At 40.2% G+C, this 24,411-nt stretch overlaps 1 protein-coding gene across 1 annotated transcript; it reads left to right on the forward strand.

The window, feature by feature from the left end:
• Nucleotides 1-4,317: 4,317 nt before the first annotated feature.
• Nucleotides 4,318-19,030, forward strand: UPK2 (uroplakin 2). The gene is made up of 5 exons (XM_024100403.3): nt 4,318-4,473; nt 9,715-9,870; nt 11,031-11,268; nt 13,758-13,837; nt 15,598-19,030. Exons 1-5 carry the CDS (start codon nt 4,392-4,394, stop codon nt 15,738-15,740), a joined length of 699 nt encoding a protein of 232 aa, XP_023956171.1. The 5' UTR covers nt 4,318-4,391; the 3' UTR covers nt 15,741-19,030.
• The last annotated feature ends 5,381 nt before the right edge of the window (nt 19,031-24,411 follow it).

Below are 24,411 nucleotides of genomic sequence, written 5' to 3' on the forward strand. Positions count from 1 at the left end.
GACCCCGCGACAAGTAGATCTAAGCTACATCGATTTGAGTTACGCTAGTCATATAACTCAAATTACGTAGCTTAAATCGACTTTTCCCTTTAGTGTAGCCAAGGTCACAGAAAGCCTGGGGCCTTGTCTGAATTTCTGACCTTGGTGGTGGAAATGATGGAACATACAGTTCAAGACATTCAAAGTAATGTCATAATTAATAATAATTAATAGCAACACTATTGCTAAATACTGGCTAAATCCACCCTCTATAACAATTACCTATGAATCCAGAGGAAACAACAGCTACTTCAGACACCTTCTGGCTCTCCACAGAAGGGAGACTGCTGGGAGCACGGTTGTTCCTTTACACAGCTTCACACTGCACTTGCATAAACATACACACAATTGCATTTAGATGTCTGTGGGCCTGCTTGGATTCCTTTCAGATACATGTATTCCCTTGCCCCATTGTCTTCCCCATACCATCTTCCACCACACAAGATGATGCAATATCATTAGTACATGACACCAAGGACTATGCCAACATCAACCATCCAAACTGGTGAGCTCCCCTCCTATTCTGATCTACTTGAGCCACTGGCTACATTTGATTTTTAGAGAAAAAGGTTTAGAAGGAAGATGCTGCTGTCATCACTGCATATAGCCTTGTTCCTAGAGCCTTTTGGCTAGTTTTGTTGATTTTTATTTTCTTCCATCCTGTTTCCCTTTTTCGTATTTTAGGGATTATTTTGGAATTTAATATAACTGAATTTGTCACCTGTTTGCTTTGCAGAGGAATCTTTATGTGTTTGCACAGTATCTAGCACTGGGCCCTGACTCTGATCAGGGATCTCTGAGACCTTTTGCAATACAAAACATAAATTAGTGGGGAGGGATAGCTCAGTGGTTTGAGCATTAGCCTGCTAAACCCAGAGTTGTGAGCTCAATTATTGAGGGGGCCACTTAGGGACCTGGGGCAAAATCAGTACTCGGTCCTGCTAGTGAAGGCAGGGGGCTGGACTCGATGACCTTTCAAGGTCCCTTCCAGTTCTAGGAGATGGGCTATCTCCATTAATTTAATTTATAAATCATCTTCTATTGAGCTCCAGGCATTGGTTTTTCAGTTAGCTGTCACTGTATGGTGTTTACACATTCTGTGCTGGGTCCCAGTTGGGTGCAGGGTGAGGTGGTAAACATTCAGAAACTACAGAGACACTTAGATAATATGACAATAGGCACCAACATAGAACCTAGGTAAACAATTTCAGATCTGAGATCCTGGTCAGATAGTGGCAGCTTTTCCCCCCCCCCCTCCTTCTTGAATCTTATCCTTCCTTGCAACATTTGCCTGGTAGAACTAGACTCTCTTGGCCCTGCTCCAGAGAGTATCCTGCTGGGGTACTATATGGCTATGTGAAATGATAATGAGATAATTAGTCTTTCATCTCTCCCACAAATCACCAGTTCTTATCCAGCCCACGCTGGCTGTGACCGAAAGTTGTTACTAGACTCTATCAGTCATGTGGCTGTGAGATGAGTTTGTTACTCTCAGTCCATTCACACCAAAATTAGCACCATCTCACATTTTGTCACCAATCTCAGCCAACAAACCAAGGATAGAGTAGATCTGGAGATTATTTTTTAATTCTTCTTCAACTGCCCTTGCAGAAACCATACAGGTCTCAATTTGTGAGTTATTGCAAGGTGTACTCCTCGACCCCTTAGAAAGAAAACAACATTCATGTCTGTCCATATTCAATCTGAGTGCTGATGCTGCTCCTTGAAGAAATGCTCTGATGTTCAATGTATTTACCTGCAAGGGCTGAATGCCTAAGTGAGCATAATAAAATCATTGAGTAGCAATTATGTCTCATGCTTTTATCTGGGCTATGGAAAAAAGGAACTCCCTGAATGCAGCGGATTCCTGTTTTAAATTACAGGAATTATAGACCAAAGATTATGTGGTATTACAGTACACACCAGGGAGTAGCAGTCTGTTGTATGCTGAATGGGAAGGCAGAGGTTTCCCTCCCAGCGTACTATGTAAATTCAGGGTTTTCCTTTTGAAAGACCAAACTGTACCTATTTTCATTCTCCAGGAAACCAGTTTTAAAGGAATGTCTGGAACAGCCTGCAGTTCTTTCCAGTTAGGATTTATGGATGGGAAAGGGAACTGCAGTAGCATCATCAGGAATTTGATTAAGCAATCCACATTCTGATGCCACAGAGGCTCCATTAGCCCAACTTCTAAGTCATAAGGTTAAAATATTCACAAAGTTCTATGATCAGATCCACACATTGCTGCTCTCCTATTAAGACTTGACATGAACCATGTCCCTAAAAAAAAAAAAGGTCTCACATTTAGTTGGGAAGGGAATTAACTGCTAAAGAGCAACCAATCTGAACGAACTATGACCATCTGGAACTGCCAGTTAGAACAGCTGCTGGCTCATTGTGTTTATATAGGGAGAGCTACCCACAGCTGATGTTTTTGGAAAAATAATATTAAAACTACACAACACTTTTCTTCCAGAGGCATCTCAAAAATGCTCAAACCCCACCCACCCACTACTGGAATGCAGCCAGCTCTGGAGTGGAATGTGGCAGACGTTCTTTGCTAGCAGCACTACATTACATCACACTATGGTTTTTTTAAGAGGATAAGACCTATGCAGGAAAAGACATACAAAACTGTGACAATGGGGAGGTAGCTGGTGTACTGTGACTGATGCTTATTACACTTATCATAACTGTCTTCCTGTTACATGGTGCTTTCACCTGCCCCCATCTGTTTGCTTAGCACAATAGGCCCCTGATCCCTGAGTGAAGCCCCAAAGGCACTACCACAATACAAATAACTATTAATAACCATTTCGCCAATTGATACTCTCAACGGAATTTACATGAACAAAATGACATTATCCACACTTGAATTTGGCTAGTGCACTGGGATTAACAATTCCATTTTGTGTCATGTGATCCTAATTGACCAGAAATGGATTTCTTGTTTTTTACCTCTTAAATGAAAGACATATCAGGCAACAATTCATTACAGACTCAGAGGGCAGACTTCCATTTACTCGGTTCCATTTACTCATGAATCTCCAACACCAATGCCTACATACCGCACCATTTAGCTTGAAGGGCTTCAGTCCTAGCTAAGGTTAGTATTCTAGATCCAAAAGTGGACAGGAACATTTGACTTTTATTCTATGTTTAGCTTCATCAAAAATCTAGTAGGAAATTCTATGCAATTGCCTCCAATGCCTCAGTTTTCTCTGGAGGATTGGAGTATATGTCATCCAGGCTTCCTCAGTCCTCCTGGCTTATAGAAATATTCAGGGATTTAAGAAAATGGGTATATTATTTCCTCCAAAAATAAAGTTGATGTACCTACGGTTCACCACACTCTTGAGCATAAAGTACAGATAGAAGCTACTCTTACAGACTACGGTATAATATATTGAGAAAAAACTTCTTGCTTACTAGATGGATTTGTCCCACCTTTGGTTTGAAAGTTGTAGGAATACATTTCTGTGTAGTGGGTAATTTATCACTTACTCATATCTACTATATAAAGATCCCGTTATGTTAAACTTTTGAAGGTAGACCTAAAGGAGCCCTGGATAAGATCCTCAGTCCCTGCATTATAAAAATGACTAATCTTGGCTCTCCCCCTGAAAAAAAAATGATACAGTATTTATAGTGGAGTAAAGTTATAGCTCATCCTCTCAAATTGACTGAAATTAACTAAACCAAAGCTCCCCACTATTAGAATGCTGACTCCTAGAGTTTATAGGTTCTCTTTTACCTTCCACTTATCTTTCCTTTTCTCCTTGGGTGCCTTATGGAAAGATATGGTAGCACTGAGAGTTTTGGATAGGTTATTATTTCATCAGTATGTGTTTTATATCAGCTGTGTGCATCATCTTTAACACAAGCATCTTCTCTCCATTTCATTTAAAGAAGAAGAAATCAGGTTGTGATTTTCTCTATGAAATGGATCAGTTAGCTGAATGTCATTTAGAAATTATTTCTCATGCAAAGCTCTCTGAGCAGGTTGGTCATCGCCAATGGGCAGAAGTCCTCTCACTGCTCTCTTGAGCATTTAGGCCCAGATCCAGGAAAGGACCTAAGCCCCTACTTCTAAGCCCTTTACTGGATCAAGTCCTTAAAGTTCCCATTACCTTTACACCCATGTTGTTGCCTCACTGTGTGACAAGAATTGCAGCTTTATCTAGTACATGCATCTCCCTTGTCTCTTCTTTTCCTTTTCTCCCATCCCCCTTCTATGCACCTGTTTAATGAATGCAAATCCCTCCCACTTTTCCAAGGCAGAAAATCTACAGACCAAGAAACTTACTTCTCAGTTGTCCACCAAGCTAGACTAATCCCTTCACATTACAGCAATGAAGCTAATTCAGCTGATTTGCTTTGCTGGCTGCCTTGGAATAGGATGGGCTGTTCAACTGTCCAGTTTAGACAAAATCTGTAAGTACCACTTTTCTGTTTCAGTAGTAGCAAGCTACATTGGATTTTATGCTTTGGATTAATGTATTTATGTTTAGTAATGCTCAGCTGAATTGATGCTGTAACAGCGCAACCCAGGTTTAGATGAACAGGAAACAATATAGCAATATTTAGTTTTATTTCCGATATTGCTATTATTATTTATGTAGAGCCATACATATAAGGAGTTTTACAGGCAAATAAATTATTTATTAGAAGATTTATATGTATTTCCCACATGAATCCTTGATTGTAAAACCTAACTCTATTTGATAGAGAATTTTGAACCATTTCAGGCCAAATTCTGCCATCATTGACACCAGCATAGGTCTGAAGTATCTCCATGGACTTCAACTTCCACTGACATACTGTGGGCAAGAAATTATACCTTTTCCTTAAAAAAATTACTGATATGTACAGCTCATGCATGCACATGGCACTATGTAAAACAATAAGAATAGGTAATAATAATAAAGTTAATAAGAAATCAAATTACTCTAGATTTACACAGGTGTAACTGAGAAAAGAATTTTGTCCTTTAAATCTGATATGTGTACAGAACAAAGAAAAAAAATTAAAACTCCATGCTACATGAATAATAGGCAAAAAGAAACTATCTAGATTGAAGCCAAAATAAAAAATGGTATTAGGAAAGTACCAGAATGTATGATCTCCTTTCTCCTGGCGTAGTTAGTAAGAAGAAGAAAGAAAAATGTGCCTGAGATACTGCAACAAACTTATACATTGTAACAATCTTGTAATTCAGCGGTATCTGTCACACTGATCAGAATGCTCCCAAACCAGTTTCCAAAGGGTGATAGAATACTAATGGCAGGAAAGTTGTTGGTAATGTTCTGCACTGTCTTAGTCAAAGGAAGATAAATAGTGCACATGCATAGGAGAAATGTGTAAGGTCACTTCATTTATCTATATGTGCATTTTAGTTATCATTAGAGTTATGGTTACCAGATAGCAACTGTGAAAAAACAGGACAGGGGATGGGGGGTAATAAGCACCTATATAAGAAAAAGTCCCAAAAAACGGAACTGTCCCTTTAAAAACAGGACAGCTGGTCACCCTAATTTAGAGTACAAGTAGTGCAGATAGAGATCCTATTAGTCTTTATAGGAGTGTGACATTTTTAAGGTCGAACACACCTATTCTTGACCCTTTTCTTCACCCTGAATTCAGTATTCATATAGAGGTTGATTTTCAGCAGTCATTGGAGGTACAGGTGCTCAGCGCCTCTGAAAATGAAGTTCACAGCATATTTCATTATGTGTATAATAACGTGTTCATTTACCGCCCAAACCAATACTGCCTGAAAACAATGAGAGTCTTTCCATTGATTTTAACAGGAGTTGGATCAGGTCTTTGATGAGTGATAAGTACATTCTTTAAATAACTGTTGATCCTTTCTGAATGAAAGGAGGTATTAGAATATAATCTACTGTTAGTAATTCATTAATGGCACTATTTATTTTTACATTTTGGGCCAGATTCTGCTCTCTGTGATACCAGTGTAAACCTAAAGTAAGACTGTTCAATCCAATCAAGTTGCTCTGGGTTTCTATTCGGAGCTGAGTCAGGCCCTTTGGCTCCAGCCCGGCAGTCCTCAAGCAAGAAAAATTCCATGGGAGTTTTGCCTAAGGACTGAAAGATCAGGGTCTTTAGCATAACAAAGTAAACAAAATTGAAATCAGAGAGGCAAGGTCAGGTGGGTGAGGTAATCGCTTTTATTGGACCAACTTCTGTTGGTGAGAGAGAGAAGCTGTCGAGCTACACAGAGCTCTTTTTCAGGTCTGGGGAAAGGGACTCCCAGGGTCGTAACAAAATGCAAGGTGGAACAGACGCTTGGGAGTTCCTTTCCCGGACCTGAAGAAGAGCTCTGTGTAGCTCAAAAGCGAGTCTCTCTCACCAACAGAAACTGGTCCAATAAAAGATATTACCTCACCCACCTTGTCTCCCTAATATTCTGGGACCCACAGGGCTAGAGCTACACTGCATACAACTGAAATCAGTACATCAGAATGCAAAAAGAAAAAGAATTAGCATTAGGACAAATGGCCAGAGGCCATGTAGAGAGCACAATGAACTGGCTCACATTACATTGGTATCCAGGCGGACTAAAATGCTGTACCTGGTCTTCCAGCAAGCACAGGAGAGCCCAAGCTTTATCTCAGAGGTGACTAAGGGGAATACCGTCAGGTTAAAAGTCACATGTAAAAAACCCCACAGTCATTACTAACAGTACATTAGAGCATTCTCAACTAGGGGTCTGGGGCCCCCTAGGGGGCTGTGAGAAGATTTCAGGAGGGCCGCCAAGCATGGCTGGCATTAGATTTTCTGGGGCCCAGGGCAGAAAAGCTGAAGCTCCACTACATGGGGCTGAAGTGTGGAACCCTGAGCCCCACCATCCAGAGCTGAAGCCTGAGCAACTTAGCTTTGCAGAGGCCCCTGTGGTGTGGGACCTCAGGTGGTTGCCCTGCTTGCTACCCCCTAATGCCAGCCCTGGCTTTTATATGCAGAAAAGCAGTTATTGTGGCACTGGTGGGCCGTGTTTTTATAGCATGTTGTGCGGGGCCTCAGAGAGAAAAGGGTTGAAAACCCCTGCATTAGAGAATATTAAGGGCCTGATTCTCCACTCTGTTACATTAGTTTTAGGCCCCAGTTCAGCAACATACTTAAGCTTGTGTCTAATTTTAAGCATATGAGTAGTCTCACTGAAGACAATGGGAGTTCTCATGGGCTTAAAGTTAGACACATCCTTATACACATCCTTGCTGAACTGGAGACTCATATCAGATAGCTCCAGTGGCATCATTGAAGTGATCAGCAGAAAATTTAACTCTCTAAACAAATCTAATTTACTTTCCATTAGTGAGGCTGTCTGTTTATACTTTGCATTTCACTCATCTTGAAGAGTGAAATTAGACTAGATCATTCATTTTTCTTTGTAGTCCCTTTCTAGTCAGTTTCACTTTCTGGTTTGCACTGGCGTTGGAGGAAATTACTACAACCTGGGCAAAACCCATTTTAATTAAAAGATTTACTTAAAGAATGTACATATCTGGTTATTTAAACAAAAGTTAAGTTTTAGATTCAGGGCATGTCTACACGTATAGTGGTGCAGTGGTCAGGGCCGGCGCAACCCATTAGGCGACCTAGGTGGTCGCCTAGGGCGCTACAATTTGGGGGGCGGCAACTGCGGTGGTATTTCAGCGGCAGGACCTTCCGCCGCCTCTGTGGGAGGCGGCATTTTGGGGCGGGACCTTCCGCCGCCTAGGGTGGCAGAAAAGCTGGCGGCGCTCCTGGTGGCAGTGGTGCAGCTGCAATAATGCAGCTGCGCCGCTGCAGCGCATCTCCCGTCTCCCCAGCTCTCCCGTCGGCATAATAAAACCACCTCTGTGAGTGGCAGAAGAGTTGTTTTTAAGTGTATAAAGGCTGATATTTAAACTAGCTATAATATTAATGTTTTATAACTACAAATGCTTCTCACTATAAACTGACTTGCTACTGATTACATATAATACCCACACAGAGAGCTTGAAAAACTAACTTGTCCACTGCAAGTAAGAAATTTTCCCAGATGGTTGCCAACAGCTTCTGAAGAATCTAAGCTTGCTTTCTTCTATTTTATTTTAAGGGTTCTGGTCCTTATGGTTATGCAGAAACCCTTCCAGCTGTGAACAGAATGTAAGCCATTGCAGTGCTGTCTTCCTAAGTCTGCAGTGAGACAGCCCCAGTGCTTCTGCTGCTGCTTCGAGACCCCTGAAGCAGCAACAGAGTGAAAACCGACGATTTGAGATTTCACAGCTGCTGTTCAGTATCATGTGGGCAACAATGAAGCTGACAAGAATTAGATGAGGTTCATTCTGCAGCTGCTTGGGAAAGTAGTGGGCATCAGCAGTGGCAGGTGCTGGGGCTATTTGCTAGGAGGAAGACTGAAAAGTAGGGCTGGGGGAGAGGTAGAGAACCAAAATCCCAAGCCTCTCTGCAGCCAAGAGAGCTGATGGAAGAGTGGAGCAGTGGAGGCTTTACTACTCTTCACATTCCCTCCACCACAGCAGCAAGAAAGCTGCAGAAAGGTTAAAATAGCAGAAGGCTCTGAGAACAGAGGAAGTGAACTGTCAGAGGGAATTTTCCTTCTCCTTTCCAGAGTCAGAGGACCGGGTAGGAATTTATCAGTCACATACTACCTAATGGCTGATAGGAAAGATGGGGCTCCCAAACAGACTCAAGGGATGGCATCCTCCTCTTTTTCAATAGCTGTTGGAGAGAGGTTGGCTTCTCACCTGGGCATTGAATTTAGAAAATGGAAGCATCAAAGCTTTTGGGTTGGGACTGGGGCCACAATTAGGGAAGTGCAAACATAGCTTCAAGCCACATCTTCCCCTGCTTCCAATGGGCCCTGTGCTCAGGGCTGGACTGGAGTAACAGAGAATCTGGCCCTATGTTTTGAAAATAGATTATTTTAAAATGGATTAACAATTTATTAAAATCAAACAGTGTGTTACTCTTCAATTCCTTTAAATAGCAAGGAGTGATGCTTTAGTGGAGTGGCAGCACGTCTTTTTCACAGAGGCTAGTAAGCTTAGTTCTTAGGTTAGTAGATGTTGTTTATGTTTTTCAACATAGATATATAAAGCAATAATTATATTATCAGAGGGATTGTGGCAGAACAAGGTAAGGTATGCCCCACTCAAGATGGGCTTCTGCTGCGCTCCCAACCACAGACCCAGTGAGGAACTCAAAACCAGTTACGTTAGTAGTAATCGCAAACCATAAGTTTCATAGGTACATTCACCTAATTAAGATAACTAAGATTCTCTCCTAAACATTTGATCTGTTCCTTGAGTGTCTGTAGCATTTAAAAAAAAAAAAAAAAGCACAAGATAAATAGCGAAGCTGGTCCAAAATTGTCTATCAGAACATTTTTACAGTGGAAAATGGCTGTTCAACTAAAAGGAAGTTCTTGTGAAAACGTTTCCATTTTGTTGAACAATTTTCGTTTTCATCGAACCCCCCCCCCCCCCAAAACCTGAAAAATGTCAATGAAAATGAAAAAAAAAATTGTGTCCTCAGAGATTTTTCATGATGGGAAAAACTTATTTCCCCATCAGCTCTAATAAATATATCAATATTCATTAGCTAAATTTCCTGGTCATCGTATATTTACATGGAGACAAATTTGCTCTAACATTATCTTTCTTTCATTTCCAGCACTAGATTTCTTTCCAAATGCGAGCGTGATTTTAGCAGCAAGAATGAGTTCATCTTTCATTGTTAATATTCCTAAGTGTATTTCTTCCTCTCAATTCACACCCACCACGATTAGACCAGCAGTAGCGGCTGTTGGTGATAAAGTTGCTTTGCCAGGTATGGTGTATTCTTGATTTTTTCTCTTTCAATGTGTTGATTCTTTTAACTTGTCCACCTGTATCCTTGTGCCGTGCTCTGACACATGTGCGGCATCTTTTTTTCTGCCTGTTCTCCCTCTCTGACATGTCCTCTCTTCTGTCTCCATTCTTTCTTCTCCTTTTCATCTGTCTTTCTCTTTTTTTTTCTATTTTTTAAAAATAAATTTTTGCTCCTTTTTGGGGGCTTTTCTTGCTCCCCTATTCATAATCCCATGCATGCTGCATGGGTTGTGGGCATCGTTAGTGGCTCTGTAAGGCCAGGACACAGGCATCACATCTGTGCCCTATAATTATCCTGGAGGCTTCTCATTCCCTGCAACATGGTGTGGCCTTCAGGGACAGCTAGTCAGAAAATTTTTGTTTTAAGCTTTTACCTGTAAGAAAGGTGGAAACATTTTTCAAAGAGAATTGCCAGTAAAGTTTTTTCTGTTTTTCCTGCAAGTAGACATGTTATCCAATCCATGCCCTATAGATACCCACACTGCTCAGTCCATATACTACTGTGGCCTCTGGCTAGTCACGATGTTGCTTAGTTGAGGCACCATGGTTGTGGCCTGTGAGTTATGTGCACACTATAAAGTTGGGAGAGAAAATCATTTTCAAAGTTCAGTTCTATTTTCACACTATCCTTTCTTCCCTCATTAATACAGACAATGAGGACTAGGTTGGCACCTTGCAATCTGTCCCTGGGAAAGGGGCACGACATATTTATTCTAGCCGAGGAGTAAAGAACAGGGACTGAATTATGACTCAGTCCCAATTCAGATCCTGTTTCCCACTTGTTCCATGGAGGATGTAAGCTGTGCCAACCTTTTTCCTGCAACCTACTTCCCCTCCTCTGTGTCAGCTCATCCTGTGCCAATGCTCTATCCACTCCTCGCCTATCTGCACTGGCGAGGGACTAACACCCCCAGGGCAGCTACTTCTCCCAGACATTACAACCCATGTTGCCTACACAGGGGAGAGAAAGGGGCACCTTATGATTCCTTATTCCCCTATATGGGATGTTTGAGCCCTCAGATAACATCTTCAAACCACAGCGTCAGTAATAGGTTATAGTCTTGCTGCATTGATTGATTATATGATTAATGTGAAGTTTTTATGCTGTCCTTTTTCAAGCTGTGACAGACACCGATCAGATCAAATCCCTCTACTCTTCCTCTACTGCCCAAGTTTACTTTGCGGGAGAATTCAAGAGTGTCTCATGTAGAATAGCCAGGGATCTTGTGAGCATGGACATTGATGATGGGAACTACAAGCTGATCACAGTCGTAGGCTACCAGGTGGGGGTAGAAGTCTGTGAAAAACCTAAAGACCCCTTCTGCAATCGAGCCCTTCAGCCATCGTCGATTTACAGGTACCGTATGAGCCAACTGAAATGAAAGTGCATTCAGTAGGGCTAAAATATTAGACTTTGATAAGTCAGTACTCTTACACAAGGTGATGCTGGCAACATGAAAGCATGAGAGGGTTTCCTTTCTCTAGCAAATATAAAAAGGGTTAAATATTTGTTTTTGTTTTTTTAAAACATGCTAGGCTCAGAGTTGTTTAAGAATTGTTTCCTGCCCTGTGTGGTTCAGTCATTTCCACTATAATTCAGGAGAGGTGCACTCCAAAAAATGCAACTTACTTACTTCTGATTCATGGTCCCTAGTGTTTAATACATTTTGTTTAGACACCCACTGAACCCAAACACAATAGTTTTAGAGATGAACCTTTCAGGCTCCACAACTACCTTAGGATTGAGATATTCCGGGGAAGACAAAATGAAGGTTCTCTTAAAAAAAATACATATGCATTCAAAAATGGGCTCTTATGTACACAGGACAAATTCTCCACTCTGGTTCCAGCCCCTTTGCAAAGTATTCAGAATCTGGCCAGAGCTGCTGGGCTGAGACTAGAGCTGGTTAGGAATTTGTTGACAAAATGTTTTTTCATTGAAAACTGCTGACTTGTCAAAACTGAAACTTTTCATGGGGAAGGATCAGTTTTGACAAATTTCTGAACTCGAAAAAATGTTGAAAAAACTTTTGAAATTGTTAAAACGTCCTGTTTTGAGATTTTCTAAGCAAAAAACTGTCAGTTTTCTGGTTTGAAACCACATTTTGTTTCTAAATTTAAGCTAATAGTACATTTAAAAATATTAAAATTTTGAGATTTTGACTTTTTGTCCTGATTTAGGATGGGAACATTTTTCAAAATCTCAACATGTTTTGGAGGACGGGAAAACCATTTCTTACCCAGCTCTAGTTGAGAATTCCAGTGGTAGGTAGTGGGGTGTGGGTTCAGAGCTGGCATAAAGCTGGCAGACCTGGCTCCCATGCCAACCAATCCCCACTACAGCCTAGAAGGTGTGCTAGGGAATTGAATGGGCTCTTCCAATTCACAGCTGGGTATGGATCCTTACAGCTTGTCTACACAGTGCAACAATGCACGGTAGAGGGGTGTGATTTCTAAAGTGCACCAGGGTGTTGTGCACTAATTGGATCATGTAGACCTTGCTGGTGTTAACTAAGTTCCCTTGTGCACATTAATTGAGTGCTGTTTGAAGCAGATTTACGAAAATGTGCACTGAGGAGCATTTACTGCACATCAGCATGGTCTACACAGGCCAGAAGTGCACAACATATTGGTGCACTTCAGAAATCACACCCCTCTAGTTCACATTGCCACACTCTATAGATAAGCCTTAGAGTTCATAGCCAACTGTTACAAGTTACAGCAGCCCCATACCTAGTCTAACTTATGCTGAGGCTAGGGCAGCTAAGACTATCTCTACTATAAGATACACCACTCTTTGTTGGCAGGAGAAATAAAACAAAATAAAACCACCTCTAATGAGGGGTGGTAACTATGTCGGCGGGAGAGCATCTCCTGCCAACAAAGCGCTGTCCATACTGGTACTTTTCTTGGTAAAACTTTTGTCAGTCAGAGGTGTGTTTTTTTTCACACCCCTGACTGACAAAAGTTTTACCGACAAAAGTGCCATGTAGACATAGCCTTAAGAATCAAGGAGGCAGAATCCCATTTTGCAAGCACATATGGGCATCTGAGTGTACAATGCCAGCTTGTGTAGATGCAATGGATGCATGCACTGTTTTTCTATTTTTCTGATTGCACCTTCTTCTGAAAATCAAAATGCTCTAAGTAATGCAATGCATTATCTTTAGAAAGCTTCCTTATTACCAAATACCATAAGTGATAGTTCATAATTGTAAACTCAGACAAAAAGAAAAGTTATAGGTGGAGAACAAGGGCCTGGTCTAAAGCTTACCAAGTTCAAAGGACATCTTTCCAGTGATTTCAATGGGCTTTGAATCAGGCCCGTAAAGTGACTCAGAGAGAGATTAAAGAAAGAATTCCACTTACATGGATGAATTAAGAATGAAATGTGGAGATAGAAGAGTATGGGTGGATATGAAGTCAAAGAGGAAGGGAGGACGAATCCATGCAGAGTTTTGAAACATGCAGATAGTTTCTTAGGTGATAAGAGACAGTGACAGAACCAAACCAAAACACTAGGTCCAAAAACCCTCCCGCCAAATATAGGTGAGCTTTAGAGCTGAATGCCAATTCAACATTTTGGACATGGGCCCATCTTAGTAAGGAACCATTTCAAGTAATGGTGGGATGGGAGTCAGAAGGTCCTTCTTTATGAAGACCGAGAACAGGCTGTGACAGCAATTTTCCATCATAAAAAAAAGTTTGCTATTGATTATGGTGGACAATATTATCCTAGGTTAAAAACAATCCAGAGCTAACAACTGCACTAAACATACAGTGGTATTTTGTATGATCCTGTTTAAGAGAATGTCTAATGTTTATTTTTTACCATGCTTATTTAAGGGTAAATTTCTTTATTTTGGATGAAAATGCGGTAATAAGAGCTCACACAGGCTGGTCAGATGCCATACAAACAAACAATGGTGAGTCCCTAACATAGTGAAAAAGTCACTTCAGTCATTCTCATTAAGCTCCTGTCATTCTGAGTCATAAAATCACCCTGTTACAGGATAATAAGCTGCGCTGCTAAAGGTATTTTAACACCAGCCTTTCTCTCTCCAGTTCATAGTACTGTGCAGAAACTTGGGACTGGATTATCATTTACACCAGAAGTATTTTGTATCCACTTTGCAGTTAATCAGTTAATTTACGCAGGTGTAAAAGGCTACAAAAAGGTGGAAGGCATGTGAGAAGCGGGCCCGTGGTTTCATTTAGCCTGATTCATCACTACAGTACAAGGATTAAATAATAATAACTAATAATTAATCTGATTGAGATTTAAAAATAAGTAACCACCAACTTCCTGCACTAGGTTAGATATCTAATGCCTTGTCTTCACACAAAGTTGCATGGATTTAACTTATCTGGTTTAAAAACTGATTAAATTAAACCAGTGCAAAAGCTCGGCGTGGACACTCTTAAATTGATTTATACCTGACTTCTACTGAATTAGCATAAATGGATTCCTTGCTGAATTAACATGAGCCATTTTAAAATTTATTTGAGAGATTTCACCTGGAGACTGCACCAGTTTAATTTATGGATCTTAAAAAAACAAATGTTTAGGGTACGACTACACTGAAATCAGAGGAGTGATGGCTGCATGGGCTGGGATATCTGTGCTAGCTTTGATGGAGCTAGTACTGCTAAAAATTGCAGTGAATAAGTGGCAGCATGGCAGTGCAGGCATGCCAGAGACCCTGGGCACATACCTTTATTGCCAGCCTTTGCTGAACTCTGTACCTTCATGTATCCACTGCTATTTTAGCTGCACTACCTAGATTAAAGCTACTGTCAGTATGTCAGACTGTCCTGCAATCACAACTCTGTTTGCAGTGTACATATACCTTTAGACAAACTGCTAGTTTGTGTGTAAACAAGGCCTAAGTACCTGAATGCACCTAAAAACCACATGCTTAGATGTCTAAATAGTAGGGCTGTCAAACCATTAAAAAAAATTGCAATTAATCGTGAGATTTAAAAAAAAGTCATGATTAATCGCAGTTTTAATCGCACTGTTAAATGATAATAGAATATCAATTTAAATTATTTTTGGATGTTTTCCAACATTTTCAAATATTTTGATTTCAATTACAACACAATACCACGTGTACAGTGCTCACTTTATATTATTTTTTATTACAAATATTTGCACTGTAAAAAAGAAACAAAAGAAATAGCATTTTTCAATTCACCTCATACAAGTACTGTAGTGCAATCTCTTTATCATGAAAGTTCAATTTACAAATGTAGAATTTGTTTTGTTTTGTTACGTAACTGCCCTCAAAAAACAAAACAATGTAAAACTTTAGATCCTACAAATCGAAGCATGAAGGGCCATACGAATGTTTAGCATATCTGGCATGTAAATATCTTGCAACACTGGCTACAACAGTGACATGCGAACACCTGTTCTCACTTTCAGGTGATGTAAATAAGAAGCAGGCAGCATTATCTCCTGTAATTGTAAACAAACATGTTTGTCTTAGTGACTGGCTGAACAGGAAGTAGGACTGAGTGGACTTGTAGGCTCTAAAGTTTTACATTATTTTGTTAACTGCGATGACAGCCCTACTAAATAGTACTACTTACACCCTCACACTAGGGTGCAAAAGGGAAACATTGGTTTGAAAATCTACCCCGATGGCTTTAACTCTCTAAATATTTTGTCTTTATATTTTAGTGACAAGCTTCTCGGCATATGATGGATCATTCTTAGGGCGGGCCGGAGGAATGATAGTGATCACGGTACTGCTTTCTGTTGGTATGTTCGTGCTGGTGGTTGGCTTAATTGTGGCAGCAGCTCTTGGAGGAAAAAAATCATAAATCAGGCAAGCCAAGATTGCCTTCCAGAACAAAAACCACTACCGATCTGAATGAATTGTTTTCCGGGAATCAAGAATATCTACAATAATGAGTGCTGCATTAAAGAGGGAACATGAAGAATTAGAAATAGTATAAATCAGAATTGAAGATGTATAATGTATCAAATGAAAACTGTAAATAGCCTGATTTACAATGTGACAATTTTTATATCAAGAGCTAACATTAGAGTTAGGCCCAAACAACTCTGATGTTTGGTTCCAAGTTGGCTTGGGCCTTTCTCTAGCTAAGATACTTTGATGCCATAAACAAAAATCCATCATCATTAACCCGAGACATGCAGCTAGGGAGCTGTATATCACAAGTGCCACAGTGCATGACTTTTAATTCTAGGAGCAACATTTCTGAGGGTGCTTGGGCAGGCTTTATATCTCAGTGTCTTAACACATCTGCTGTGTTAGTGGTTGTATGGTGTGCAATGGTTGATTATGGGTGCACTGAGGGCTATGGCTCATTGTGTGTAGTGAATTTCTATTTACACCCATGAATCAGAGGCCACCATCTTTGAGTCTGACATTTCACGTTGGCTGGAGAGGATGTATGGTGCATTGTGCTAACTGTCATAGGAGTTGATTTTAGATGCCTGATCCTTAGAGATGTTGAGCAGCTATAACTTCCATTAACCCAAATCCACAAGCTTCTAATTGACATCAATGAGAGCTGCAGGTCCCTGGTGTCATGACCCACAGGGTTCAAACCTAGGTCTTCAGAGGCCATGGGAACAACCACACTCCAACTTGCCAGTCTGCTGACAATGGCTTATCTGGGACCCATGAAGCCCAGCCCGAGGGTTAGGCTCCGCCCTGAGGTCCATTTGGCAGAGCCCTGAAGCAGCTGACTGGCCCAACTTAAGCCGGCAGCAGGAAACATTAAGTTGTCTGAACAACTGGGTTCCACTCTGCTTGGGACTGTGTGCCTCGTGGCTCCATGTCCTTGATTTCTTGGCATCTGACTTGTGTTTCTGGACCTTGTGGTTCTGGAGTTTGTTTTCTGCCTCTGACCTCCTGGTATCCTGACCCATCTTGACTCTGGTTCCTGACTTGTGGTTTTGACCCCCAGTCTATCTCCTGCTTCTGACCTTCTGGTATCCTGACCCAGCTGATTCTTGACTCCTGTCTTGTGACTGGACTCTGGCTCCAACTGCTAGGTTTGACCTGGTTGTGACACCCAACACCTCTCAGGATCAGGCCCTACCATGGCATTGTAGATGTCCTGATGAGTTTACATGGTTTGCATATTGATCCATAGTGACAGTTATTCCCCCAAAGGGTCTGTGCCCAGGGCCACTCTGAAAGTTTTCATTTATGCTAAAGAGACTTGTCAAGTAACCACTAAAACTGATCTGAAAGAGCTTTTATTGCTTTGAGCTGAGAGGCCTCATCTCAGCTGTCAGAATTTGCTTTGATGTTTAGGCAACTGCACTCAGACCTCTGAAATGGTCCAGCTGTGAGCCCTCGGAGGTGTAAATACTTTCAATCAGTATTTTCAGTATAAATAATAATACCAATAACCAAATTAAATTCTTTAGGTTTGAGGCTCTGGGGTGGTTACAGATAAATTTAGTTTAGTCAAAGACTGTGAATGACACCATAAGTGATAGAATTAAAGACTTCATTTAAAATAGAAATTTAAAATAGAATAGATGGTTAAAGCAAACAGGAAGTATGATAAAACCATACACTGCATTTTTATACTCACATTCCAAAATGAAATGGTGCAGCCAGGGGTGTCCATTCCCTGAATGAGAAGAATGGGTAAATAATCCTTTTTTTAATGGTATCTTGATGGTGGATGAGCATGCTAATCTAAAATTAATGTGCTATCCTTTAAAAAAATAATTTACAATAACACGCTTGATTAATTAGCATTAAGCCTATCTTTTACCATATCTATATTTCCGCTACCTTCATTAAAATACCTTCTACTCCCTCTTTGGCTATTTAATATTAAACATTTAACATTATCTTTACCAACTGTGTAAATGCCATTCCAATAACTGTCAGTATAGATAGCATCCAACCAGAACATTTACATATGTCCAAAACTCTTGTTAGAACCAAACACGTTTACAAAATGGCCTGGGGTTATGTCCTAAGTTATCGCTAACTTGGCTATGAGCTGTCTTTCTTCACCTCACCCACAATTTACCATGCCCTCCCTATTGTCAAATCTAAACTTTGGCCCCACTTACATTTTAGCACATTTCTATTACATTTTTATGTAATATTAACAAACATCACTTTTATAGGCTACAGAGGACAGGTTCCCAATCATCATCATGTGGCAAAAGGAAAAAAATACTGAAATAAAAATAGATTGAGAACATGGAGTCTGAGTTTAATGGAGATGCGAATATGGCAGACTCCTACATAAGTATATAAAAGTACAACCTATAACTAAGAGAGAGAGTGAGAAATGATAGAATTTGGCCCAATGTATTTCTACTCTCGGTCAAACCCATGCAAACCCATTGACATCAATGGAGATGCACAGGTGTAAGTGTGAGCAGAATTTGGCTCTTTGGGCTGAATCCAAAGCCCATTGAAGTCAATAAGAAACTTTCCATATGACTTCAGTGAGTTCTGGATCAGGACCTTTATGTTTGGTATCATTGGGTACCAAGTCTTCAAGTCTTACAACTACGTATAAATGTAACTGTCAGTGATGAAGTAATAACTGTGTCAAATGAAGTAATAACTGTGTCAAAGTTTATGAAGTAATAACTGTGTCAAAATGAAATAAATGACAATCGGTGATGAGGATTTAAAAGCAATAAAAACAGTGGAAATTCAGCTGCAGTTTCACGATGATGCTGATTTTCATGGAATCCATAATAGCAAGAGTGTGATATATCAACAGAGGGAGTTCAACAACTGCTCTGGAGCAGTTATTCATTTGTTAGGGGAATAATTCCTACCAATGATCAATTAACAATGGTGTCCAGTGGCACTGGTGTTACAGTTTACAATCCTTTACCATATTTTCATAAATTGCATTCAAGTCCTTGGTTTAATGGAATGCACATAATCTACATTGTACTGTCCTGATAAATTGTTATATGTTCAAACTCATTACAAATTTGAGCTCCCTCCACCCCCACCTATCTCATGTAATAAAAAGGGTTTGGGGTTCCTTCCTCTCTTCCGAACACTTTGCTTTTTTTTCAGAGGAGTTTTGAACATGTGAACTACTTTGACTTTCAAATAAAAATATGAATGCTGTATATAAAATAATGACCTCCATGAATATGTTCTGATGTTTTTGCAATGCAACTGAATCTGGGTTGAAAGGAAAAAACTCCAGCCTGAATGAAAAAATTAAGAGTCGGATTATTTTCCTAGAAGGGTGACCTGATAAAAAAGCAGAGATCAAATAGTAAAACATTTTGACAAGAGTGATTTGTTATCCCTTTAGACCATTCTCCAAATTTCACTGAAATGCATTGGGCCTGAAGCCTGGTCTACACCTATAGATTCCAAGGCAGAAGGGATCACTGTGATCATTTAGAAAAACACTTTTACTTATGTAGATTATTCCCCTTCCTGTAGGGGGTTCATTAAACTGTAAAAAAAACACCTTTAGACTGATATAATTGCATCCACAATGGAGGGTGTGGAGGGGAGGTAATACCCCTTTAAAAATACCTGAATGGTCCAAGCAGTACAGCTGTCTAGTGCAGACCTTATTCTCCTTTGTGCTGCATGTTGTGTAGTCACTTCCACCTGTTCAATATAGTAGAGTTTTTTACACAAATTTTGCACTAACTTTGCATTGATATAAATGTTGGCGCTAGATGCAGTGCAACAAAGAAGCATGCCCTTTGTTTTAACCAGGGGAACAGCAGTCCCTCTGATTCTAACTTCAGGATAGATGATTGAGAAAGCTTGGTAGCGTTTCCCAGGTGTCAATAAACAGTGGTATTTGCACGCCTTACTCCAAACAATGCTTTGTCAGTTGAGACCTACTTTCTCGTTAATTTCCAGCCTTGAGCTACTTACTATTTACTATGGGCATTTTTAAATAAATCATATATTGATTCTGTACATGTATTGTTAATTAAGGAACTGATCTTGTGTGGTGATGAGTTCCTCCAGAGAAGTGTAGAACACCTTCAATTGCTAATGAAGTCATTGGGTGGTGCTGGTGCTTAGCCCTTCTCAAGATACACTCTGCAGGATTGGATGGTGCAGAGAAATCTGAGCGATGCACAGAAAGAAAAGTAAAAGATCAAATTATTTGAACATGAATTGTGAACAGAAGTATTTTTAATGCGAGCTTCGGGAGTTTCCTTTTCAATGGTTTAAAGTATTGTGACTGAAATCCTAGCTCCAGTGAAGTCAACGATAAAACTCGCAAGGACTTCAACGGAGATCTTGGTGTTTTTTTTTTTTTCTCCAAATTTAAATAAATTTGTGCATAAACCGTGGCAGTTTTTATCAAAGTGAATCATTAAATAAAGCATCTGTATCTTATATGTTATGCAAAATGAGAGATGCATTCTACCACCCTTATTCTCAATGAGTACTTCTTGGCTCTCTGTGAGCTGAGGGGTGAAAACATTATCTCTTTCCACAACTAGCCCCATTCATTTCAATGGGGCTGCTAGCAGAGTAAAGTGCTACTGAGCTGTATATAAAGGAACAGAATCTAATCCTGAGTGTTATACTGTTGACATGAGCTATACATCCTATATATAGCAGAAACCAAGGACTCATCTTGTTTTAACACAAAAATAAACCTTGCATTACCAGTCCACATCAATACTATAGTATAGAACAGAGATACTCAGATTGTTACTCATGAGCCACAAGTGACTCTTTAATGTGTCTCCTGCAGCTCTTTGAAGCACATGATATTAAAACTCGGTGTGATTTAATTATTAACCAGTTAGGATGCTTTTACTATTTTATTAACCAAATAACTTATCAACTCGCACTAAGTTATTTACTTATTGCTGTCAGAAAAAAAAAATATATATAACTATAACAAACTAAATATTTCCCATCATACTATTTAAATATGAATAGTCCTATAGTAAATGAAACAATGAATTCACACTACTGTAGCTCTTTTGGGTAATGTTGATCACTAATTTGGCTCCTGAACCACTGAGGTCTCAGTATCGCTGGAATAGAACTAAATACAGTACAGAGTAGACATGCCAATAAATACAATAAAGTAGAGTTGCCACACACATAACATATTGTAATATACATGACAAATTATCATGCAAAAGGTCTTTGTCTGATTACTATTACTACATACGATACTTTTCCCTTTGGATCTTTTCCCTGGACAGACGGGTGCATCAGGTGCCTGGTACAGTGCCCAACAATGTGTAAAATGCCTTCAGAGTTATAAAGAACTTTTCACAGACTTCTGCTATGAAGAGAAATTCTCCACTTAGTTACAGTGCACAAGAACTGCTGAGACACAGAGGGCATAGATGACTGAACCAACACAGCCAACTTATGCATGTACTATTATTATTATTTATTTATTTATATTGTGGTAGCTCCTAGGGACCCTAGCCATGGACAGGGAACCCATTTTGCTAGGTGCTGTACAAACACAGAACAAAACCCCAAAGAGCTTACAGTCTCCAGATGTTGCCTTTCCTGATGTCAGAAAATCTGCTCCCATGCTGCTGAGGAACACTGGACTTCATATGTGAAGATTAAGACAATCATTCTCAGTCCTGCTCACTCCCAATCTCACTACCTGACATACTCTCATATAGAGGATTGCTGTTGGAAAAGAGCAGTAACCAGTTGCACTGAAGTCTTGAAGGGAACTCATTCAGAAAATATCTGTTACTTGCATTATTGAACAGAGGGAACAAACATAAATGAGATTCCTTTTGTATTATTCACGTTAACTACACTTGTGGAAGAAAAAGCACATTGAAAAATATGACTTGCTGAAAGCAACCAGATTCCTGTCTCTGACAGTTGTTCATTCAAGTCATTTATTCCCTTTTTATAACGTTGCCACTGCATTTTGCTACAGGTGCACTATCCATGCCTAGCTCATTCCCTAAGCTGCGGATCATGCCCCAGGAAGTGGAATATTAAAATCACTATTTTCAAGACATTATCTATGCCACAGAATTGAACCATTTGTAACAACCAGTTTAAGAAAAAATATTTCAGTGCATCCACACCCACTGTGCTGAACCAGTTTAAGTTTTGCTTCACATTCACAGTAGAACTGTACTAAATAACTTCAGTTACAATGCTTTCTGGGCATCTAGCCCACAATTCCTGGCTCAGCTTCTAGAAGCAGTGCATTCTGGGAGATTTTGTAAGGCTACCAGGGCACTGTAGAACACTAGTGGGAGAACCAGCACCAGTTTATTTAAAATAATTTTAAACACGTTTAGTTAAATCAGAGCAAACTCCCAGATCCACTTAAATCAGTTTACAATTGACTGATAACATTTCAGGTTAATTTGGTAAGTTATCCTGGTTCAGATTCACCATGCACTACCATACTGAGCTTGAACCCCCACATTATGATAATGATTATTACTATTATTATTACTGTTATCATCATAGCATCTAATAGACTCAGTTGTGGACCAGGACTCTGCTGTGCTAGGTGCTGTACAAACACAGAACAAAAAGACATGATGTGAAGGGCCTTGAAAGTGAAGACAAGTAGCTTATGTTTTATGCAATGGAGAAGGGGGAGCCAGTGAAGGGTGACATGCTCAAAGCTCCAGGCTAGGAAAATGATCTCTGCAGCAGCATTCTGAATGGATATGCACAGAGCTTAATTTGGTTCAAGTTTACTATGCACTGCCCATTCTGAGCTGGATTTTACACTGTGCATTCTTTACTCTGGCTCCACTGAAATTATGCCTTAGGTAACATACCTCAACACAATGTTTCAGCTAGTAGCATGCAGCAAGTCTTGGAATTTCTATGGTGTCTGTATTCTGTGGGCTGCTTTTAAAAAAAAGTGATTTTAGATGGGATTGATAGTGCCACTAGGTTGCCCATTATAGGACCCATTTAAGACTTCCCATTATCAGATCCTGTTTTCAGTTGTTTATAACTTTGTCAAATTTTAACCATCTGGGCTGAAATTTTCTATGCTAGATGTCTGCCCCAGGTTGATTTTTTTTCTTAATCTCAGGCAAAACTGTTTGGCTGTTTCTGAGAACAAGTCTAGGAAAAATACGTTGTTTTGTCTGTGTAAAAAACAATTGGCAACCTTTTGTTTGAACAGTTCAAGGGTCCCCATATTTTGGAGCAGGGACTTGATATTTGGCAGGGGGATGGTCTTTGTGATAGGGCGTACAAACACCATACAACCCAATAAAGAGTTAACAGGAGGTTGGGAGCTCAATTAGCTTACCTTGTTGCATCTAGAGGGTGAGTCAGGCTCAATTTGGTATCAAAACCAGCTGGTAGGAGCTGGGTGGTTGCCATAAAAGAAGGAATTCAGTATGCCTAGGAGGCTAAGACCATCTGTCCTCTCCTGAGGAGAAAGATTAGGTAGAGACTGAGTAGACTTCTTCTTCTGGGTGGAGTTGCTGAAGAGAGGAATAAGCTGCAGGAGTTGGCAATAACTTTAGTAGCAGGTCCCGTAAAGAGATAGAGTAGGAGCAGCCCTAGCCATTTGTTTGCTAGGGTGAAAAACATTTTCAGCTGTCCCCCTGAAATGGCTAAGCCCTACCCCCCCAAAGTTAGGTGTGAGCACCCTGCTTGCCCACCCTTAGACCCAGCCCTGGACAGAACTTGAGGGAAATGATTGGGGGGATGGTGCCCTGACAATAGAACAAAGGGGAACTGGAAGAGAGACGGAAATCTCAAAGCTATAGGGGTGGGACGAGTTGTTGTCTTTTCATGTCACTTGGTGAAGAGAATGGAATTGAAGACCCTGGGGGAGCAGAAGACTTTTTGGTTCACTATCTGGGTCTTAATACTGTTGAAGGACACTGATGTCCTAGAAGGGGTGGGACTCCAAAGGGACCTGGCTAGAAAACCAAGTATCCCACCGGAGTGGGGACTAGGACTGGCTGGGCAAGGAGACCTGGGACAAGCAGTTGGAGCAGGAGGGAACTGGCTACCTTAATTAGGGCATTTCCTAACTTTTGAGTTCTTGACTTTGCAACTTTAATGCTCTTTTAAGGTACTTTTGTGTGTGTAATTATATATGTATCTCTTACAGTAAAACCTGCAGCACAGACCATCTTCCAATCTTAAGAGACCACTTGAAGGCATCTGCGAGGTTTTTTTTCTGTGCAATTTTGTTAATCTCTTAGGCCATTTATTCTGGTCACTTTCAGTCACTTAAAACAGATTTGACTGTATCATAACAGTGCTTGCATTTATACAGTGTCTTTCATTTCAAAGGATCCTAAATGAATTTAACATGCTCTAGTCTAGATCATCTTCACTACACCCACCTATGAAATGCAGCCACCTGTAGGTGGAATGTAGTGGCTGTTTAATGTAGAGAGCAATGCTATGCAACAGTCTAACACAGGAAGTGAAGAAGAAATCAATTAAGGTGACCAGATAGCAAGTGTGAAAAATTGGGACACTTTTTTTCAGGGTAGGGGTATAGTTATATGTATAAAACAAAGCCCCTAATATCAAAACGG

This window comes from Chrysemys picta, chromosome 1 (genome assembly GCF_011386835.1).
Source record: "Chrysemys picta bellii isolate R12L10 chromosome 1, ASM1138683v2, whole genome shotgun sequence".
NCBI lineage: Eukaryota > Metazoa > Chordata > Testudines > Emydidae > Chrysemys > Chrysemys picta.